Below are 17,484 nucleotides of genomic sequence, written 5' to 3'. Positions count from 1 at the left end.
ACTTTGAGTCTTGCAGCACCTCAGCAACTGCCTCTGTCCTGTCCCTTTTTTATTTGTATTAAATATTTTCTTGAAACCTGATATAATTAAAAAATGATAGATGATATGTTATTCGACATACAGAAGTACATCATTTGTTCTGGTATATAAATGGAATTTGTCGCACTAGCAGTGGGATTATCCTTAAGTAATTGGTTTCCTATTAAAGTATGACAGCAGAAAGTTTTTATCCGTTTTTCACTATATCATTGTGCAAGACTATTCTAGGCAGCTTCATTCAACTGAACACATTTTCTGTTTTCTTTTGCTACTGGCATTGCTTAGTATGTTTATCTTTTGATTAAAACCTTTTTTTTTTTCTTTATGTGGTATTGCTATGTAGCACCCTCATTTTTGATAAGAAGGGGTGATCAACTTTTATGGTTAACGGTCTTTTCCTTGAATAGGATTCTTATTACTCCCTAATAGTTTTTCTGTATGCGCAGGATTTATGGAAGAAACATTTCTCCTGTGCCAACATTAAGGTGGAGTAAGAAACTGTGGACTAATGGGTGCTTGAACTGAGAGCAGCTGAGTAGTTCATGGAATTCAGTGAAAAGCCACCTCCGTTCCTGTACCATATAAATCACTGCAGTAATCAGACAGACTTAATGCACTTCTGTATCTTCCTGTGTCGGCTGATGTATGTGTATATACCACTTATCCAACTAAATTAGGTAAAACAAGACAAGCAAGCATATCAAGCCTGTCCAGGAAAGTACTGTACTATACTATACTATAAAGTACTATAAAGGAGAACCATCAAACCTGTCCAAAGAAACGCTTCTGGTTTCACTGGATTTTAATAAAAGCCTGCACAAAATTTAATTATGCAGGTGATGAGAAAAAGCCACAAAAATATCCAGTCACTGATTACCTAGGTTCAGTCTCTGTAAGGTAGGTTTTGTGCTGTAAGAATTGTGTGCGGTTTGGAGAATACTGCATTTAGTTAAGTTGGGGGTATTCTTGCTGACTTGGCTATCACTAGCAGAGAACTGAAGGTATTGCAACAGTGGCACATAGATGCTGAAGAAAGTTCCAGCGCACACATTGTGGGTGTTCATACAGAAACTATGGGAGCTCCTTTCATTACATTGTGCATCCTCCCCCCACCCCCATGATGTATTAGTTGGGGTGTAAGTTGGTATAATACTGAGCCATTGAATAGTATCTAGGGAACTGATGTTGCTAGAATGATGATGACCAAAGTAAATGTAACTTTGATGATTAGCAACTGCAGTGACAAGGGAAGGCTGCAAGAGAGTTTCAAATGCTTGTTTTTGCTTTTCTATCTGACCTAGCAGAATCCTTTAGGCAATTAAATGATTGCTGTCCTGAACCTGATGTAACCTCAACTGCCCTCAAATGCCACATTTTCTGGCCGCTTTTCTGAGGGTACATTAGATGCACATTTAAAGTACACCAGCCCCTTCATCCCCTAATAAATGAAGTTTGGTAGAAAGGTATTTGACTGTGGATCTGTAATGACCTGTGTCACTTGGTTATTTTGTTTCCTGTAGTGCTTAGGAGGTACCTTTTGAGCAGTAACGCTTAACATTTTTAGTGGAAGTGTGTTGAGCAGAACTATCTCTGTTCCCTCTCTATCATTCAGATTCATCCATATCTATGACTATAGCTGGTATTATGGGCCTTTGCCATCTGTGTTGCTTGCTTCTGGAGCCTTGACTAGTTTCGGCAGAACATCCTTTTCAAGGTTGTGTTGCTTTTGTATACGTAGTAACTGTTTCACCTTTATGACCACATTTAACAGATAGATTAAATTAGTTTTTTCACAGCTACAAAGAATGACCATACCAAGAAAGTATGCTATCACTTGTCCATGTTGGGTGCTAGGATTTAATGTAGACTTCAATATTGTAAATTGATCTGAACAGAACTCTTGCTTTCACTTGTCTGCATTAAAAAAGAGCTTAGCACTTCTGAACCATTAACATAACCCATGGTTTTCAGGGGATCCCAGAAATGGTTTGCCAAAAACCCTGAACGTTGTTACTGTGATGCGACTTAACTGCTAGATTCCCATCACCCACCACTACCAAGTAGGCAGTTTGTCTCTCAAATGTTTATCAGAATTAATCTGAGCCATATGCTGCCCAAACAGACCGGCTTTGAGTACTAATGTTGTTAGCCCTTAATAATAGCTTCCTTAAGGAGAAGCAAAGAAGGAGCTTTTTGTTCTGGTACAGGAAGGCTGTGCAATGATTTTGTTTCTACAGTCACGTGGCCAACTGCTGACCCCATTCCCTCCAGGGAAGGCTTCGGTTATTTAGTTTAACTGTAAATAATGCAACATTTTCTTCATTTGCTACACTCTGTATTGTCCTGTTGATAGGTGGATATCCCAGTGGGATGTTCATCTTCATTTTCCTGACTTGCCTGCTTAGTTTTGTTTTGCTGTAGACCAGAAGCCAGCAGCCTGTTTTTGGTTAAACATTTCAGTCACTCCCTTTTCATGTGACCTTGTGCTTTTCATTCCATTGATGCTTAACCCCACTGTCCCTGAGGATTTATCAGCTGTATGCTGTGTGGCCTTTTTATGCATTTTGTAAATTTGAGACAAGGAATCCATTGCTTGATTTACCAAATTCAAGTGTTGGTATGCATGCTGTAATCAGGATATTGTTTGTTCTTTATGCATCACTGTTGCAGTAGTTTTCTACTGGGATTTCAGCTGTAGAAGGCACAACTGACTTCCAGAGCTCTGCAGACTTCCCTCTCTATGCTGAGCAGACACCCAGTCTTTAATGATGTCAGGACATTCCATATAGAAAGATGACCTCTGCCTGCACAACTTTAGATCATTCATGTTGCAGTTTGCGTCAAGTCTAATATTTTTACATGTCTGTAGTCGGGCATTATTTGGCCTGTTCAGTAGCATAGTTAGTAATTCTGATGGGATTTTTTTTTTGTTATTGATAATTGTAATTTGCTAGTAATGTTTAATAATATATAGTTTAGAAGTATCAGATGCCTTGTTAAGTCAGTGTAGAGCATATATGCTCCTAAGAAAGAAGGTGCTCTTCCAGTAAGCATATCTCAGACAAAGACTGTTGTAGTCTGTGCCTTTAAGTTCCAGAACATGGCAATGAAAGTTGCAGGGTTTATGAACTGTTTACACTAAAAACTCTTGGGATAATGGAGCATTTCCCTGAAAAAAATATTCAGATCAGAAGTAACTCAATCCTCGTCTTGTACCACCATGACGTCTTCATTTAACTCCAGCCTTGGAACTCCTCCTGAGCAGTGGTTAGAAAAATGATTAAATGAGAAGTTGCTGTAAGATCTTGAAGAAGTTGCTCTAAGATCTTGCAGATGCAGTAATAGTGTCTGACATCCCTATCAGGTCAAGGACTTGTGGTTAGGTGCCTTTGCAGCCTCTAGCCTTCTTGTCTCAGGTAATCAAAGGCCTCTTTGTGAAGCCCCATTGGAGGTTATCATGCCTGCAGATTGACATGCCCCACCAAACCAACAGCCTTTGCAAAGACTGCAGACCAGACATCCCAAATTGGACTTCTGTGGCCAAAGCATGTTTTGTCATCTTACAAGGGCAGAATATGCTATGGTAGCATTGTCTCCTCACAGTAAGACGTTGTCCTGTTCGATTCTCAGCTAGAGCATCTTCTGTGTGGAGACATGCGTGAATGGGCGTACCTTCGTTGAAGGTTGTGTGTCAGGGCCGGCAACTCGGCACGTAAAAATCTACTGCCAATCATTAGTGGACCAGAGTTCTGCTGTGGCGACCCCTAACCGGGAAAAGCCGAAAGACACAACAACAAGGGCAGAATATATACCCATTGTTTTACTGAAGGGAGAGAAATGAAGGGTCATAGTTTGGAGGATTGGGAATCCTTCCTCAGTCCAAAGCAGTGGTCCCTCTTAAAAGGACTCCACCACCCCATTTGCTTATATTTCAGACAATGAGTTGGTCCTTGGCCATCTCAGCAATGATTCTCCTTTGCACAAGGCTTCCTTTGGGCCTGTAGAACGTGTAGCCAAGTTCAGATCAATTCTCTGTGTGTGGACGTCCTTCTGCCAAAAGAAGGATGGAACCATTCATAGAGTGGGATGATGACTCCTTGTAGATTGAGGGTGGACGATTGGACTGTTACCTCAAATGTCTTCCCTCCCTATGGGTATGGCAGAGACTCTGATGATGACATATTACCTGATTCACCCATCCAGGAAATCTCATTTGGAGATGCACTTTGCAGGATGAAACACCAATTCAAGTTTGAAGTCAGAGGTATCATTATCATCAATTCAGCATTTTATACATGGAGTTGGGGTCCAGTGTGTTACAGGCTCCGGTGATTCATTGCCATTCTCCTACCTTCTTCAACAATTAAACCTGATTGTCACAGGTCTTCTCTCACACAATCCATCCATCTCTTTGCAGGGCACCCTGGTTTCCTCTTGCCTTCTTTCTTTCTGTCCCCACTCATCTTCACCAGATTGTCTTCTGCTTTCTGCATGTGTGCCTGAATCTCTTTGACCTTCTCTGCAATTGGAGCTTCTTGGGCTTCTGCTGTGGATCTCATTTTCTGTCCCACTATGTGCATCCTACAACCTCTCTCAGGCACTTCACCTAAGTCACGTCTGGCTTCCACAGCTGCTCTGCTTTCACTGTCCCAGGTTTCTTTATCTTGTAGAAGTAATGATTGCACCACTATTTTGCACACCTTTTCAAAGTTTTGGCTTTTTTTGTCACACAATAACCTAGGCACTCTGTGCCAGTTGGCTGCAGCTCCTCTGATTCTAGCTTTGACCTCCTAATTCACACTGTCCTTCTCCTCACCCACTCCACCCCTCCTAGATACTTGAACCTGTTAACCTGTTCTACTGTTTTGCATTCTATCTCAGCTTTCAGCTTTTTATGATTTTTCCCCCATTCTTATCTGTACTCATTTTCATCCTGTGAGCCCTTAGATTTGCATTACATTCCACTGTCCTATCTTTAGCTGAAGTTATTGTTCAGAGTCTGTAATGCTGCACTGTCTGACTACAGCAGCTTCGGTGCTCTGTCCCCTCTGATCTGTTTGCCAATGTAATCTATCACCACTATGAAAAACAGTGGGCTCAGAGAATGAACCCTGATGAACTCACTGCCACTGTGAGCCCCAATATGAGTCTGAACACTGTACTTGTGTCATTTGGGTCTTTGCTTATAGCCTGCACTAATTCTGCCAATGTTTTTGGACTTTGAACCATCGAAAGACTGCTCAAATCATCTTTCTTGGGATTTTGACATATGCATTCTAAGTCTAGGAATGCCCCGTTGGGCTTTTTCCTCATCTTTAGTTTAACTACATATGTCAGTGCAAACACTGGGTCAGTTGTGCTGCATAGTGATCTGATCCAAACTGCTCATCTCCCATCTTACTTTGTACTGCTTTTGCATGTTCATTTATCAGTCATCCTCTCCAGAACTTTCATACAGTGTGACAAGAGTTTTAATGCCTCTATACTGACCACAGTCGTGAATGTCACCTTTGTTCGTCTGCACTGGCACTAGAGTGCTTACTCCCAGTCATCTGGAATACACCTTTTTCTCCATACTGCTAAAAGTACCCCGTGGAGCAGTTTCTCCTTAACTCGGCCTATATTTTCATCATGTCTGCTGTGACCCCATCTGAGCCTACAGCTTTCCCTGACTTTACTTTCATAAGTGCTTTTCTGACTTATTCTGTTGTGGGCCACTCTTTATCTCGTGTCTGAGGCAGTCCAGCTTCTGTGGAGTTTTCTTCATTTAGAAGTTGCTGGCAGTACTCCTTCCATTTGTCTTTGATTCCTGTGGGCTGGTGAGCAGCTAGCTGATGGCATCCCATTTGAAGAATGTCTGATTACTATCTTCTGTACCTTCCTATCTCTCAGATATCCAGAAATAGTATTTTTTACAGGGTCTGGATGCCTCTTAAATCTGTGGCAGTTCCTCCATTCTTGGGTGTACTATAGGATGTATCCTTGGCAGCCCCTGTGGAAAGGGGTACCCATTGCCCTATGCCTTAGCAGTCTCATAGGTTCTACACTGACCAAGAGGACCACATACTTCTTTACAAAATCCCTGTGGTAAATTCATTAGTGGTCTCTGTGGATCTAGAGAAGGGCTCAAAACTGGTACCACCTGCCAATACTCTTCATGTGATAAGGATAGCAGAGTGCAGGACTTATTTGGGAAGAAAGTGTACACAGCCTTCAGAACTAATAGTTGGTAGACACACATAACCAAGTTTAAAATTACTGAAAACTTGGGGGGGGAGGCATCTGTAATCTAAGGCAGAATTACTGTCTCACCCAGGGAGTCAGACAGTTAAGCACTGCATCAGTCGTGGCTGCAAACCTGTGGAATTAGCACAAGCAAATAATAAAGTAAATCCTTTTAAACATATACAAAGTTCAAGCCCTACCATCACTGGCTTGGGAGCGCTAGTCTCTTTATCTCCTGGTAATGGCCCACATTGTACAAGTGTCTTGCACAGAAGCTTCTGGCCATTAGGAAGTTGCCACTGTCTTCCCCCTGGATGAGTGACCATATTTTGCTCATTTCAGTCATTCTGTGTCAGGCTGCTCAGCAACTGAGCCACTACTCAGCCTCATGCTGACTCTGTAGCAGTCAGCACTTTATTCCACTATGCCACAGAGCTGGGCAATGATCCTTTCGTTTCTTACGAAATACTAAACAGTCCCAGATGGAGTTGAAGTACATATACCTTTGTAAATGCCGTGTAGGAGTGCATTAATCCAAGCCTGCTTCTTAGCTTCACTTCCATTATCTTACTTGGTGTTCAAGATCTGAGGGGGTTATCGTCTGTTTTTAGTCCATTTTAGAATGAGTGCAGAGTCGCAGAGAGGTTGAGATCCTAATGCTGCTGCACACAATAAAGAAGTGTGATAGATTTGCCACTTCCATATTTGCAGATATGTTTAATCACTAAGAAAACAATTTGAAATGCTGAAGAACTATAGTTTGCTGGTGTCTGATAACAGCTTTTCCTGTTAGAATGCCCCTTTAACAGACTGCCAGCAGCAGAAAATCAGCATACATGTATTTAAAAAAATGCTTTATGAAAGAAAGATGTAGTAGGAATTTTGTTTATCTTGACCTATTAGTTGACGTCAAGGAAATGACAGCTGTTCTTTTTGTCTAAAGAAGGTTGCGAAAATGTGATGGTAAAGATTCTGTTGAATACACTTTTCTTCCCCTTTCTAAGCCATGAATCTTTTTACTTTATACATACTGGGATTGTTATAATGGGACGGTCAGCAGTTTGGAGATCCCTAAAATGGAATAGAAATGCCCACCCATCAAGGTTGGAACCCTGTAATCAACATGCTTCCCCCAAGGAGAAGGTAAATTTCTTTGCTATCCATACATCTTGGCATTCAAAGTTAATATAACTTGATCTCTTTCTAATCAGGCAGAACAGAGGCAAGTTCTCTTTGTACACTGTGGGTGCAGTAAAACTCTGTACAGAGCCGCCTTCATGACTGTGTTTTACTTTGAGTATACTTTGGGTCATTTGGTCCTAAGTCTGAAGAGAGGAAGATGAGTAAAGATTTTTGGGGGAGATGATGCAGTTGTAATTAATGGGGTTTGATTGTAAGATGGTGTCTCTACATTTTCTCTCATTTCTAGAAACACTTGCTGTCTTACTCTGCCCCCTCCCCCATACACATGCTTTAAAAGAATTTTGCATTATAGTTTAATGCTGCCATAATGAGATGCGACAGAGAGCAGAGGTTTGAAATGTGCCTGTTTTCCACTGTTCTGTGTCTTTGGTACAGTGTTGTTGACAAAGGAGCAGTAGTAAAAATCTGAGATCAATAAAGTAGATTTAAATTGTAGGTATGGGGTGGAACCCTTGCTGCTGGTACTTTTCGCAGTAATTGTATTATCACCAGTCCTACAGTAAACATTGTCAGCAATACCATGCTATTTTATTTATTTATTTTTTTAAACTTTACTCCAGTATCACTTGTGACATGGGCAAACTTGCATTTACATAAAAGTAGTCAAACCATGTTAACAAGTTCACATTTACAAACATAACATATATTGTTCTGTGCAATACAGTCAATCCAACCTTACATAATTTGTTTACTTTCTGCCTTCTCTTAAACCTCATTCCTCCTCGAAAACATTTTTGTGCATGCATTGTTCCCTCAGTTTCCATTTTTAATGTTTACACATACCCTTTTCTAAAGCTTCCACTTCCTATTCTTTAATCTGTGTTGCAATATTCACAATATTCACTACTTAAAGTGTGATTGGTTTAGACTTTGATTTCCATTTTCTAGTAATTGCTTTTTTGGCAGCCACCATAATTAAATTAGCAAGGCCTTACTATGTCTAGGCAATTCAGATGATGAATCCCAACTTAAAAAAAAATAATAATTTCCTTAGTTACATTAATTTGCTGGTTCGTTAGTCCTGACAGAGTACACTATAAGAAATGTTTTAAAGTCTGTCAACTCATTACACTCGGAAAACAAATGTTCCCAGGTACTTCTTCCGTATCACACCTTCAACGTTTACCATCTGCTTTAGGAAAATTTCTTTTGAGTCTGCTTGGGGTATAAAGTACCTATGCAAACACTTCCAGGCAAAAATCTAAAATCTTCTAATCTAAACATTGTTGTATTCTTGGGAGGCATGTTTATGTCCTGCCATTGTTTATTTGTGAATTGCTTACCTACTCTCTCTTCCTAATCTTTTCTGACCTCCTCTGATTGATTCCTATAGTTATTGTGCAATATTTTATACGCCCAATACCTTTAATAGCAGCTGCTGCTGTTCTAAATACACCCAAAAAAAAAATCAAAATCAGTGCAGGTCTTTCACTTAGGATACCTGTATCCCTTTCTCTTTGCCTATACTCTAATATCAAATTGTGAAAGGAAAGGCAGTCTCTAGCCTGCATGCCAAATGTCTTCTAGGCCTCTTCCATTCTATTACTTTTCCCTCTCTAATTTTTTGTTCCCAATACATAGTTTCCTTTGCCAACTTTCTCCAGTAAATTCCAACCCCCTCTTAACTATTTTCTGTACCCCTAATTACAGTCATTCCTATAGGCATAATCTACTTTCTCCATTCATGTATTAGCTTAGTTCTTCGTATACTTTCTGCTACTTTATGAATGTAACAGATGCTAGTTTGTTGCTTATCTGACTAGTGATGCTCCAGTTTTCCAGAACACACAGGTCATGAAAAAAAAAAAAATCAATAAACTAGTGTATTATTTGATTGCTAATTTAACAGAAAATGTTTTGATGGCATTTGCCATGATGTTTTATGTCCTTTTTCTAATTTTTTCTAGACTCCAAATATGTAACACATTCAAATTTTGCTCTGGGAAAATAAGTTTCTTACACTGACTTTTTGTTAACATTTATTAGACAGCAGTGCATCACACTTAACTCATTCACTCCAGTGGAAATATGAAGGTTTGTATTTCAGCTTCCCATATGACTTCATCCTATGCCTTTTGACAAAGTCAGGTTATTTCCTCATAGTTCAAACATGTTCACTTCTCTCGAATCATAAGTGTTACCAAAGAAGTATGTCAAACTGTTCAGAGCAGTCTAATTTTTAGAGCGGTAGCATTCTTTAGATTCTAGGTCTTAAACTGAATTTGAGCAGTCCAAGACTCAAAGCTAATGAACTTACTGCATATCAATAAGTCAAGTAGGTCTAGGACTACTGTTCAGGGACTTATTTGCCCTGCGACATAAATAGGACTTGCTGGTGGGACAGATTTATCTCCCTGCGACTGCCACGTCTTTGGAACAGGCTACCAGTTCTTGTGAAACAGAGCACCTCTATGAGACTGTTCAAGAGGAACCTGGAAGAGTGGATGTGGCACTGTAAATTTTTAGTGGGGATAGTACCCACAGCCCACCTGGACATTAGCAGTCATCACTAAATGCAATCTTGGGTATTTGCTAGTACTTCTACGGTATTACATTGTGTTGAAATGACATCCAGGTTGGTAGCCTAGTAATCGCCTATGATCCTGTTTTATAAATCAAAATCAATACAGTAAATATTAACTTTTTTTGTAAATTTTGTAAGAAAACAATTATCACCATTAGTAACTGCTCTAGTTATGCGCAATACTATCAGCAGTAGTTTGTTCATTTAACTGTGAGCTTTCATTTGATGCTAAATAGTTTTGTCTGCTTGGTTGTTGAGATATTTAGAGAAAAATTAAAAAATGGTTACATTTTATTTGGACAATATTTTAATATCTGTATATGCCCTAGCAGTGGTCAATTATCAATGCAGCTGCGTTGCCTATTATTTAAGCTTTAAGATGAACTCTGAGTTGCTTGTATATGCAGCAATGTTTTGTAATAATTTATATAAATATGAACTGGTAACTAGGTGCCAAGAGGCATCACCAGGCTGATCCTAGAGAAATGTCTGCCAACATCACTAGGGATTGTTAAGAGAATGAAGTTTGTGACATCAGGATTGTTTGGCAGGGAATGCAACATAGAACATTTGACAGCTATATGGCATTACCTGTTCAGCTGCTCCCACTGATGAGTGTAGCCTTGCCACTGTAGGTAACATGTGGTGACTGCTTCAGTGTCAGTGCATCACCATACGGTATTCCACTTTAAGGGAGGTGCATAGAAAACTCGGATGTCTTTGATTGATTAAACGGATAACATCCACCTCTAACCACTTGGAGAATTGCACAGGGATGTTGTTTCTGTTTGTTTCTGGTATCCCCACCCCACCCCAACACCAAGGAAATGCTTGTTTTTTTTTTACGGTTGAGAAGAAACTTTTGTAATCAGAACCATTAGCAAACCATGAAGATGGCAAAAAGAATGGGCACCAGGATGATATATTTACAGTATGTATATATGTGTGCACTATAAAAATATGAGTGGAAGTTAAATGATAAGAACAGTTTCTGGGAAGAATTTCATATGTGCTGACAGTATGGGAGAGGAACTGAAGTGTGCATTTTTGCAAGAAATATTGACTTTTGCTGCAGAGATTGAATTTCAAAGATGAAATTTTGCACTGTATTGCAGAGCTTAGCATTTTACATTTCAAAAATTCAAATGTCATTGATTCCACTCACATTTGAATAAACCAGTGGAGTGTTACGCAGACTTCTGTTCATCATCATATTTCGGCTTTTCCCGTTAGGGGTCGCCACAGCGGATCATCTCTTTCCATTTCTTCCTATCCTCTGCATCTTGCTCTGTCACACCAACCACCTGCATGTCATTGATTCCACTCACATTTGAATAAACCAGTGGAGTGTTACGCAGACTTCTGTTCATCATCATCATATTTCGGCTTTTCCCGTTAGGGGTCGCCACAGCGGATCATCTCTTTCCATTTCTTCCTATCCTGTGCATCTTGCTCTGTCACACCTGCATGTCCTCTCTCACCACGTCCATAAACCTTATCTTAGGCCTTCCTCTTTTCCTCTTACCTGGCAGCTCGAACCTTAGCATCTTTTTCCCAGTATACCCATCATCCCTCCCCAGCACATGTCCAAACCAACGCAATCTCGACTCTCTTGCTTTGTCTCCAAACTGTCCAACATGAGCTGACCCTCTAATATACTGATTCCTAATCCTATCCATCCTAGTCGCACCGAGTGCAAATCTTAACGTCTTTAACTCTGCCACATCCTGCTCTGACTCCTGCCTTTTTGTTAATGCCACTGTCTCCAACCCATACAACATAGCTGGTCTCACTACCCTCTTGTAGACCTTCCCTTTCACTTTTACTAGTACCCGTCTGTCACAAATCACTCCTGACACTCTTCTCCACCCATTCCACCCTGCCTGTATTCTGTTCTTCACTTCTCTTCCACATTCACCATTACTGTGAACTGTTAATCCCAAGTACTTAAGCTCGTCCACCTTTACCAACTCTACTCCCTGCATCCTCACCATTCCTCTACCCTCCCTCTCATTTACACACATATATTCTGTCTTAGCCCAGCTGACCTTCATTCCTCTGCTCTCTAGAGCATATCTCCACCTCTCCAGAGTCTCCTCAACCTAATTCCTACTCTCACTACAGATCACAATGTCATCTGCAAACATCATAGTCCACGGGGCCTCCTGTCTGATCTCATCTGTCAACCTGTCCATCACCACTGCAAATAAGAAAGGACTCTGAGCTGATCCTTGATGTAATCCCACCTCCACCTTAAACGGATCTGTCACTCCCACTGCAGTCCTCACCACTGTCACACTACCCTCGTACATATCCTGTACCACTCTTACATACCTCTCTGCCACTCCTGACTTCCTCATACAATACCACAACTCTTCTCTAGGCACCCTGTCATACGCTTTCTCCAAGTCTACAAAGACACAATGCAGCTCCTTCTGTCCTCCTCTGTATTTCTCCAGTAACACTCTCAGAGCAAACATTGCATCTGTAGTGCTCTTTCCTGGCATGAAACCATACTGCTGATCACTAATCATCACCTCCCTTCTTAACCTAGCTTCTACTACTCTTTCCCATAACTTCAAGCTGTGACTGATCAATTTTATCCCTCTGTAGTTACTGCAGCTCTGTACATCACCCTTATTCTTAAAGATAGGTACCAAAACACTTTTTCTCCACTCCTCAGGCATCCTCTGACTTTCCAAAATTTCATTAAACAATCTAGTTAAAAATTCCACTGCCATTTCTCCTAAGTACCTCCATGCTTCCATTGGTATGTCATCTGGGCCAACAGCCTTTCCATTCTTCATCCTCTTCATAGCTGTCCTTACTTCCTCCTTGCTAATCTGTTTCACTTCCTGATTCACTATCCCCACATCATCCAACCTTCTCTCTCTCTCATTCTCTTCATTCATCAGCCTCTCAAAATACTCTTTCCATCTACTCAGCACACTCTCCTCTCTTGTGAGTACCTTTCCCTCACTATCCTTTATCACCCTTACTTGCTGCACATCTTTCCCAGCTCTGTCCGTCTGTCTAGCCAATCGGTACAGGTCCTTTTCTCCCTCTTTAGTGTCCAATCTCTCATACAACTCTCCATACGCCTTATCCTTAGCTTTCGCCACCTCTCTCTTTGCCATGCGCCTCATCTCCTTATACTCATGTCTACTTTCTTCATCTCTTTCACAATCCTACTTCTTCTTCGCTAGCCTCTTCCTCTGTATACTCTCCTGTACTTCCTCATTCCACCACCAGGTCTCCTTGTCCTCCTTCCTCTGTCCAGATGTCACACCAAGCACCTTTCTAGCAGTCTCCCTTACTAGTTCTGCTGTAGTTACCCAGCTGTTAGGTAACTCTCCACTGCCTCCCAGTGCCGGTCTTAACTCTTCCCTAAACTCCACTTCACAATCACCCTTTTTTAACTTCCACCATTTAATCCTTGGTACTGCTTTCACACTCTTCCTCCTCTTCTTGATCACCAACGTCATCCTACAGACCACCATTCTATGCTGCTTAACTACACTTTCCCCTGCCACCACTTTACAGTCTCCAGTCTCCTTCAGACTAGCCCTCCTACATAAGATATAATCCACCTGTGTGCATCTTCCTCCACTCTTGCACGTCACCATATGCTCCTTCCTCTTCTTAAAATACGTATTCACCACAGCCATGTCCATCCTTTTCGCAAAATCCACAATCATCTGACCTTCTGCATTCCTCTCCTTAACAGCATACCTACCCATCACTTCTTCATCCCCTCTGTTCACTTTACCAACATGCCCATTAAAGTTCGCTCCAGTCACTAGTCTCTCACCCTTGGGTACACTCACCACAACTTCATCCAACTCACTCCAAAATTTCTCTTTCTTATCCATCGCACGCCCAACTTGTGGAGCATGTGCACTAACAACATTCATCATTGCACCATCAGTTTCGAGCTTCATAAACATCACTCTGTCAGACACTCTCTTCACGTCTAAAACACTCTTGGCATATTGTTCCTTTAGTATAACCCCTACCCCATTTCTCCTGCCATCCACACCATGATAGAACAATTCAAAAATATTATTAATATAGTTGTTGGTGTAAAGTCAGTCTGGTGGCATAGGGGGATAAAGCCCTGACTTATGGGCCAGGTGACCTGGGTTCAGTTAGCCGTTTTGGGTGACTGACAGAGTGGTAGGGAGAGAGAGACCTGGCGATCCAGGGCGGGTGAGGGTGTTCGTCAATGACTCTCCCTAAGGGGAGATGTGGTCCAAAGAGGGGAGTTGACCTCAGGTGTAATTAATAAGAATGGGGAGTGGGAAAAGTGAGGTGGCAAGGCATATATTAAACCCCCCCAATACAGAGGCACAGACAGCTGAAACCCAAGATGCACTGGCCTCAGCTGTACTGGAGTAGTTTGGGTTGTAGTAGGATTGCTAATAGAATTGGTGTAGATGTGGGACACTGGGGGCTGGGCCAGTAAGATGAGGTCCAAAGGGACCAAAAAAAAAAAGTGTAGTCATTGGTGTACTCTGTCCATTTAGACCTTTGGAACACACAAAGTTCAACACTTAGTTGGCAGCTTCTTGGTAGTAAAAAGGTACTCTTGCCTCTTGGGAATACTAGATGCTGGAGAGTCTGCAATACTAGTACATTTAGTACGTGGGATAGTGTATAGAGTCTTTACATCATTAACACTATTTTTGCCAGAATAAAAACGCAGCATATGCACGGTAATGATAAAAGGTCTTCTTCGCAGCACAACAGTGAAAGGTGTATGCAGTACTGACAGTAAATATCATATGTAGCATATCTGTAAAAAAAAGATGTCATGAACAACACTCTAATAAAAGGTCTCATTCACAGTATACAGCTGTAGAAAGAGTCATACACAACACAGTAGGAAGAAGTGTTGTATATATCACAACAGTAAAAGGTCTCATGCAACACAGAAGTAAAAGTTGTTGCATGCAGCCCAGCTGTAAAATGCTGTCATACGCACCATAGCCATGAAAAGGTGTTTATATGCAGCTGTGCAGCATAGCATAAAAAGATGTCCTACACAATGGAGTGGAACGTGTTTTGTACTGTACATCACACCTTTTACTATTATGCTGCTTATAAGACATTTTACTGCTGTGCTGTACAGTACAACTGTAAATGGTCTCATGTACAGCACAGAAGTAAAAAGTACTGCGTACAACACAACCGTAAAAATTGTCATGTGCAGTGCAACCATAAGAATTTACTACATTCAGGCAGATTAAAAAGTTAGCCAGTGGAGTGTATGCATATAAATTTGTATCTGTAGTGTATGAATCAGAATGCAAAATTATCTTGGCTTATTGTCTCACTTTTTGTCATAGAAATATGTACCATAGAAATATGTGCCATTCATGTCTGTCAATCCTCCTTCTCAGTTGTGGAGGAAAGTTGATTATTTAATGGGTAGTTTATTGTCTTGGAGGTGGGGGTATAAAACATGGGGTATATACATTTAAATACTAATAAGCTAGAGACAGTAATTAGCATTCAGCATGTCGTGGTCACAAGTTCCACAGCTTTCAGCTTACAATATAGATGACAATCATTAGCTTAGAATTTCTAAATGATTTTTTTTTTGTCTAAAGTTGAATTGGGAAGACTTCTGATCTCTTGACCTTCATTTGCCAGGTCTTTTATGCCCTTTTACAACTCAATGTGGTCACTTCATTGCTGTAAACTATTAGATGATGAGGATTTTCTTGTAGGTGCATATAGATATGAGTCTTCCCCCCTAGTTCTAGGGTGAATAGGAAGGCTTTGTCTTTTTTCTGTTTGACAGCTGTTTTGTCATTCTCTCCTGTTCTAGCACCAATCCTTTTGACACCAGCAATCAACTTGCAGGTTTTGGAGTGGATTCTGATAGTAGCTTTGTCATTGAGTGTGGTTTTGATGTTGTGACCACAGCCATTTGCTTTAGTGACTTCTTTGTTGACAATGCTGTTGATGTCTTTGGGACTGATAATCTCTGCTGCAGGTAGCCTTTGTGTCTGTGATGTCATGGTCCAGTTGAGATTGATTTCAGTTCTACTGCTGTGAGTGTCACTTTGAATCTTGGGCTTTTCAACCTTTGGCTTCGGTGACCTTGTTGCTGACTTTGGACCCAAGTGTTGTCTTGATATCGGTGAACAAATTTAACATAGTGCTGCTCATAACATTAATGGGATCAGTGTAAGACAGGCCCAGTGTTGGTCATTTGGCATTGACTCCTAGTTTCCTCAACATGTTTTTGACATTTTCTTCCACAATGGTGTTAGACTTATCTGCAAGGTCTACTAAATGACTGATTTAGCAAAATTATAAAAACGACATGCAAGTTCAGTAAAAAATCTGTTCCGTCAGCAATACTCTTCCAGACAGTATTGCTGATGGAGTAAAGATTTTTACTGAATTGCTTGTTATTTTATTATTCTTCTGTATGGTCTGCCTGAAGCTCCTTTAGCAGCACTGGTTTTGAAGCAAGACTTTTTTCTTTGTTTCTGTAACCTGTCACTCTTCCTGCCAGTGGGAGAGAGGCTTAGGTAGTCACTGGTGATATCATCAGTGGGTACATTTGTATACCTCCACTTCTTCCTCCTCCCCCTGGACTTCTGTCTGAGGAGGAAGGGTGACATATGTGCAATTGGAAGCACGTCAACTTCTCTTTGGAGTTTCCATACCAGATACCAGTAATGGAAATGTAGCAGATTCTTCCCATCCTTTCCAGACAACCTCAGGATTGGAGAGATTTTGGAAGTAAAGTGAGGCGGGTGGCCCACAGACCATACTACATCATAAGGACAGCTGTTGCAGGAGCCTTTTGATTACCCCAGCATCTTCCTGTTGGCTCTCCCTGCTGAAGATGGTCATCTTTGCTTTTAGGAAAACTTGGAAGAGCTTGAAGTTGTGAAGCAAAGCCCATGGAGACTAGGCAGGATTCTCTGATCTCTCAGTGAATATTACTGTTGGGTTCAGATTTAAGTGATTGACTCAGTCATTGTGAAAGACCTTAAGAAGGCTCCCCCCTTAACTGACCCTGTAATTCATCCACCAGATAATAAGCCTAAGGTAAAAGGTGACTTTGTGAAACGTGTATACATCTCCTACTGTCTTTGTCAGGGTGCTTAATTTGTCACATACGTTGATATGAGAACATGCTGATGAAATGACACTGATGTTGTAAAAGTTGCTAAGAAACAAGCTAAAATCTAACCTTGGTTCTTTGGTGTTGACATTTTGTTCAATATCCAACCTCACCACTTGCTTTAGTGTATAATGCCATAAATGGTGTTATGAGGGCAGCAGCTATCAGAGTTGCTGTATGACGTCACGTGTGGTCGCAACTTTGGAGTAAGGTGGCATGTGCAGCAGATTCATATGAAAGGTGTTATACATAGCACAGCTGTAAAAGATGATTGAAGGTGCATTATGCACACAACCATAAAAGAGATGTGTGTATAGGTGTGCAAATTATAATGCAGAAATCATCT

General features: G+C 40.9%; 1 protein-coding gene across 4 annotated transcripts in view; it reads left to right on the top strand.

Annotated features, from left to right (window-relative positions):
* The window catches only part of LOC122790289 (cytohesin-1), a 1,634,771-nt gene that overhangs the window by 1,179,489 nt on the left and 437,798 nt on the right, over positions 1–17,484 (top strand). Inside the window, exon 1 of one of the 4 annotated variants that reach the window (XM_044057809.1) lies at positions 7,286–7,407. The exons of the other annotated variants lie outside the window; for them this stretch is intronic. Coding sequence (XP_043913744.1) covers positions 7,309–7,407 — 99 coding nt within the window. The 5' untranslated portion in view covers positions 7,286–7,308. Of the gene's footprint in view, positions 1–7,285; positions 7,408–17,484 lie in introns of those variants that run through there. 4 annotated transcript variants of the gene reach the window in all.

This window comes from Protopterus annectens, chromosome 1.part2 (assembly GCF_019279795.1).
Source record: "Protopterus annectens isolate FY-2018-M chromosome 1.part2, PAN1.0, whole genome shotgun sequence".
NCBI lineage: Eukaryota > Metazoa > Chordata > Ceratodontiformes > Protopteridae > Protopterus > Protopterus annectens.
The sequence above is the reverse complement of the archived record's forward strand: the minus strand, read 5'-3'. Positions and strand labels throughout refer to the sequence as shown.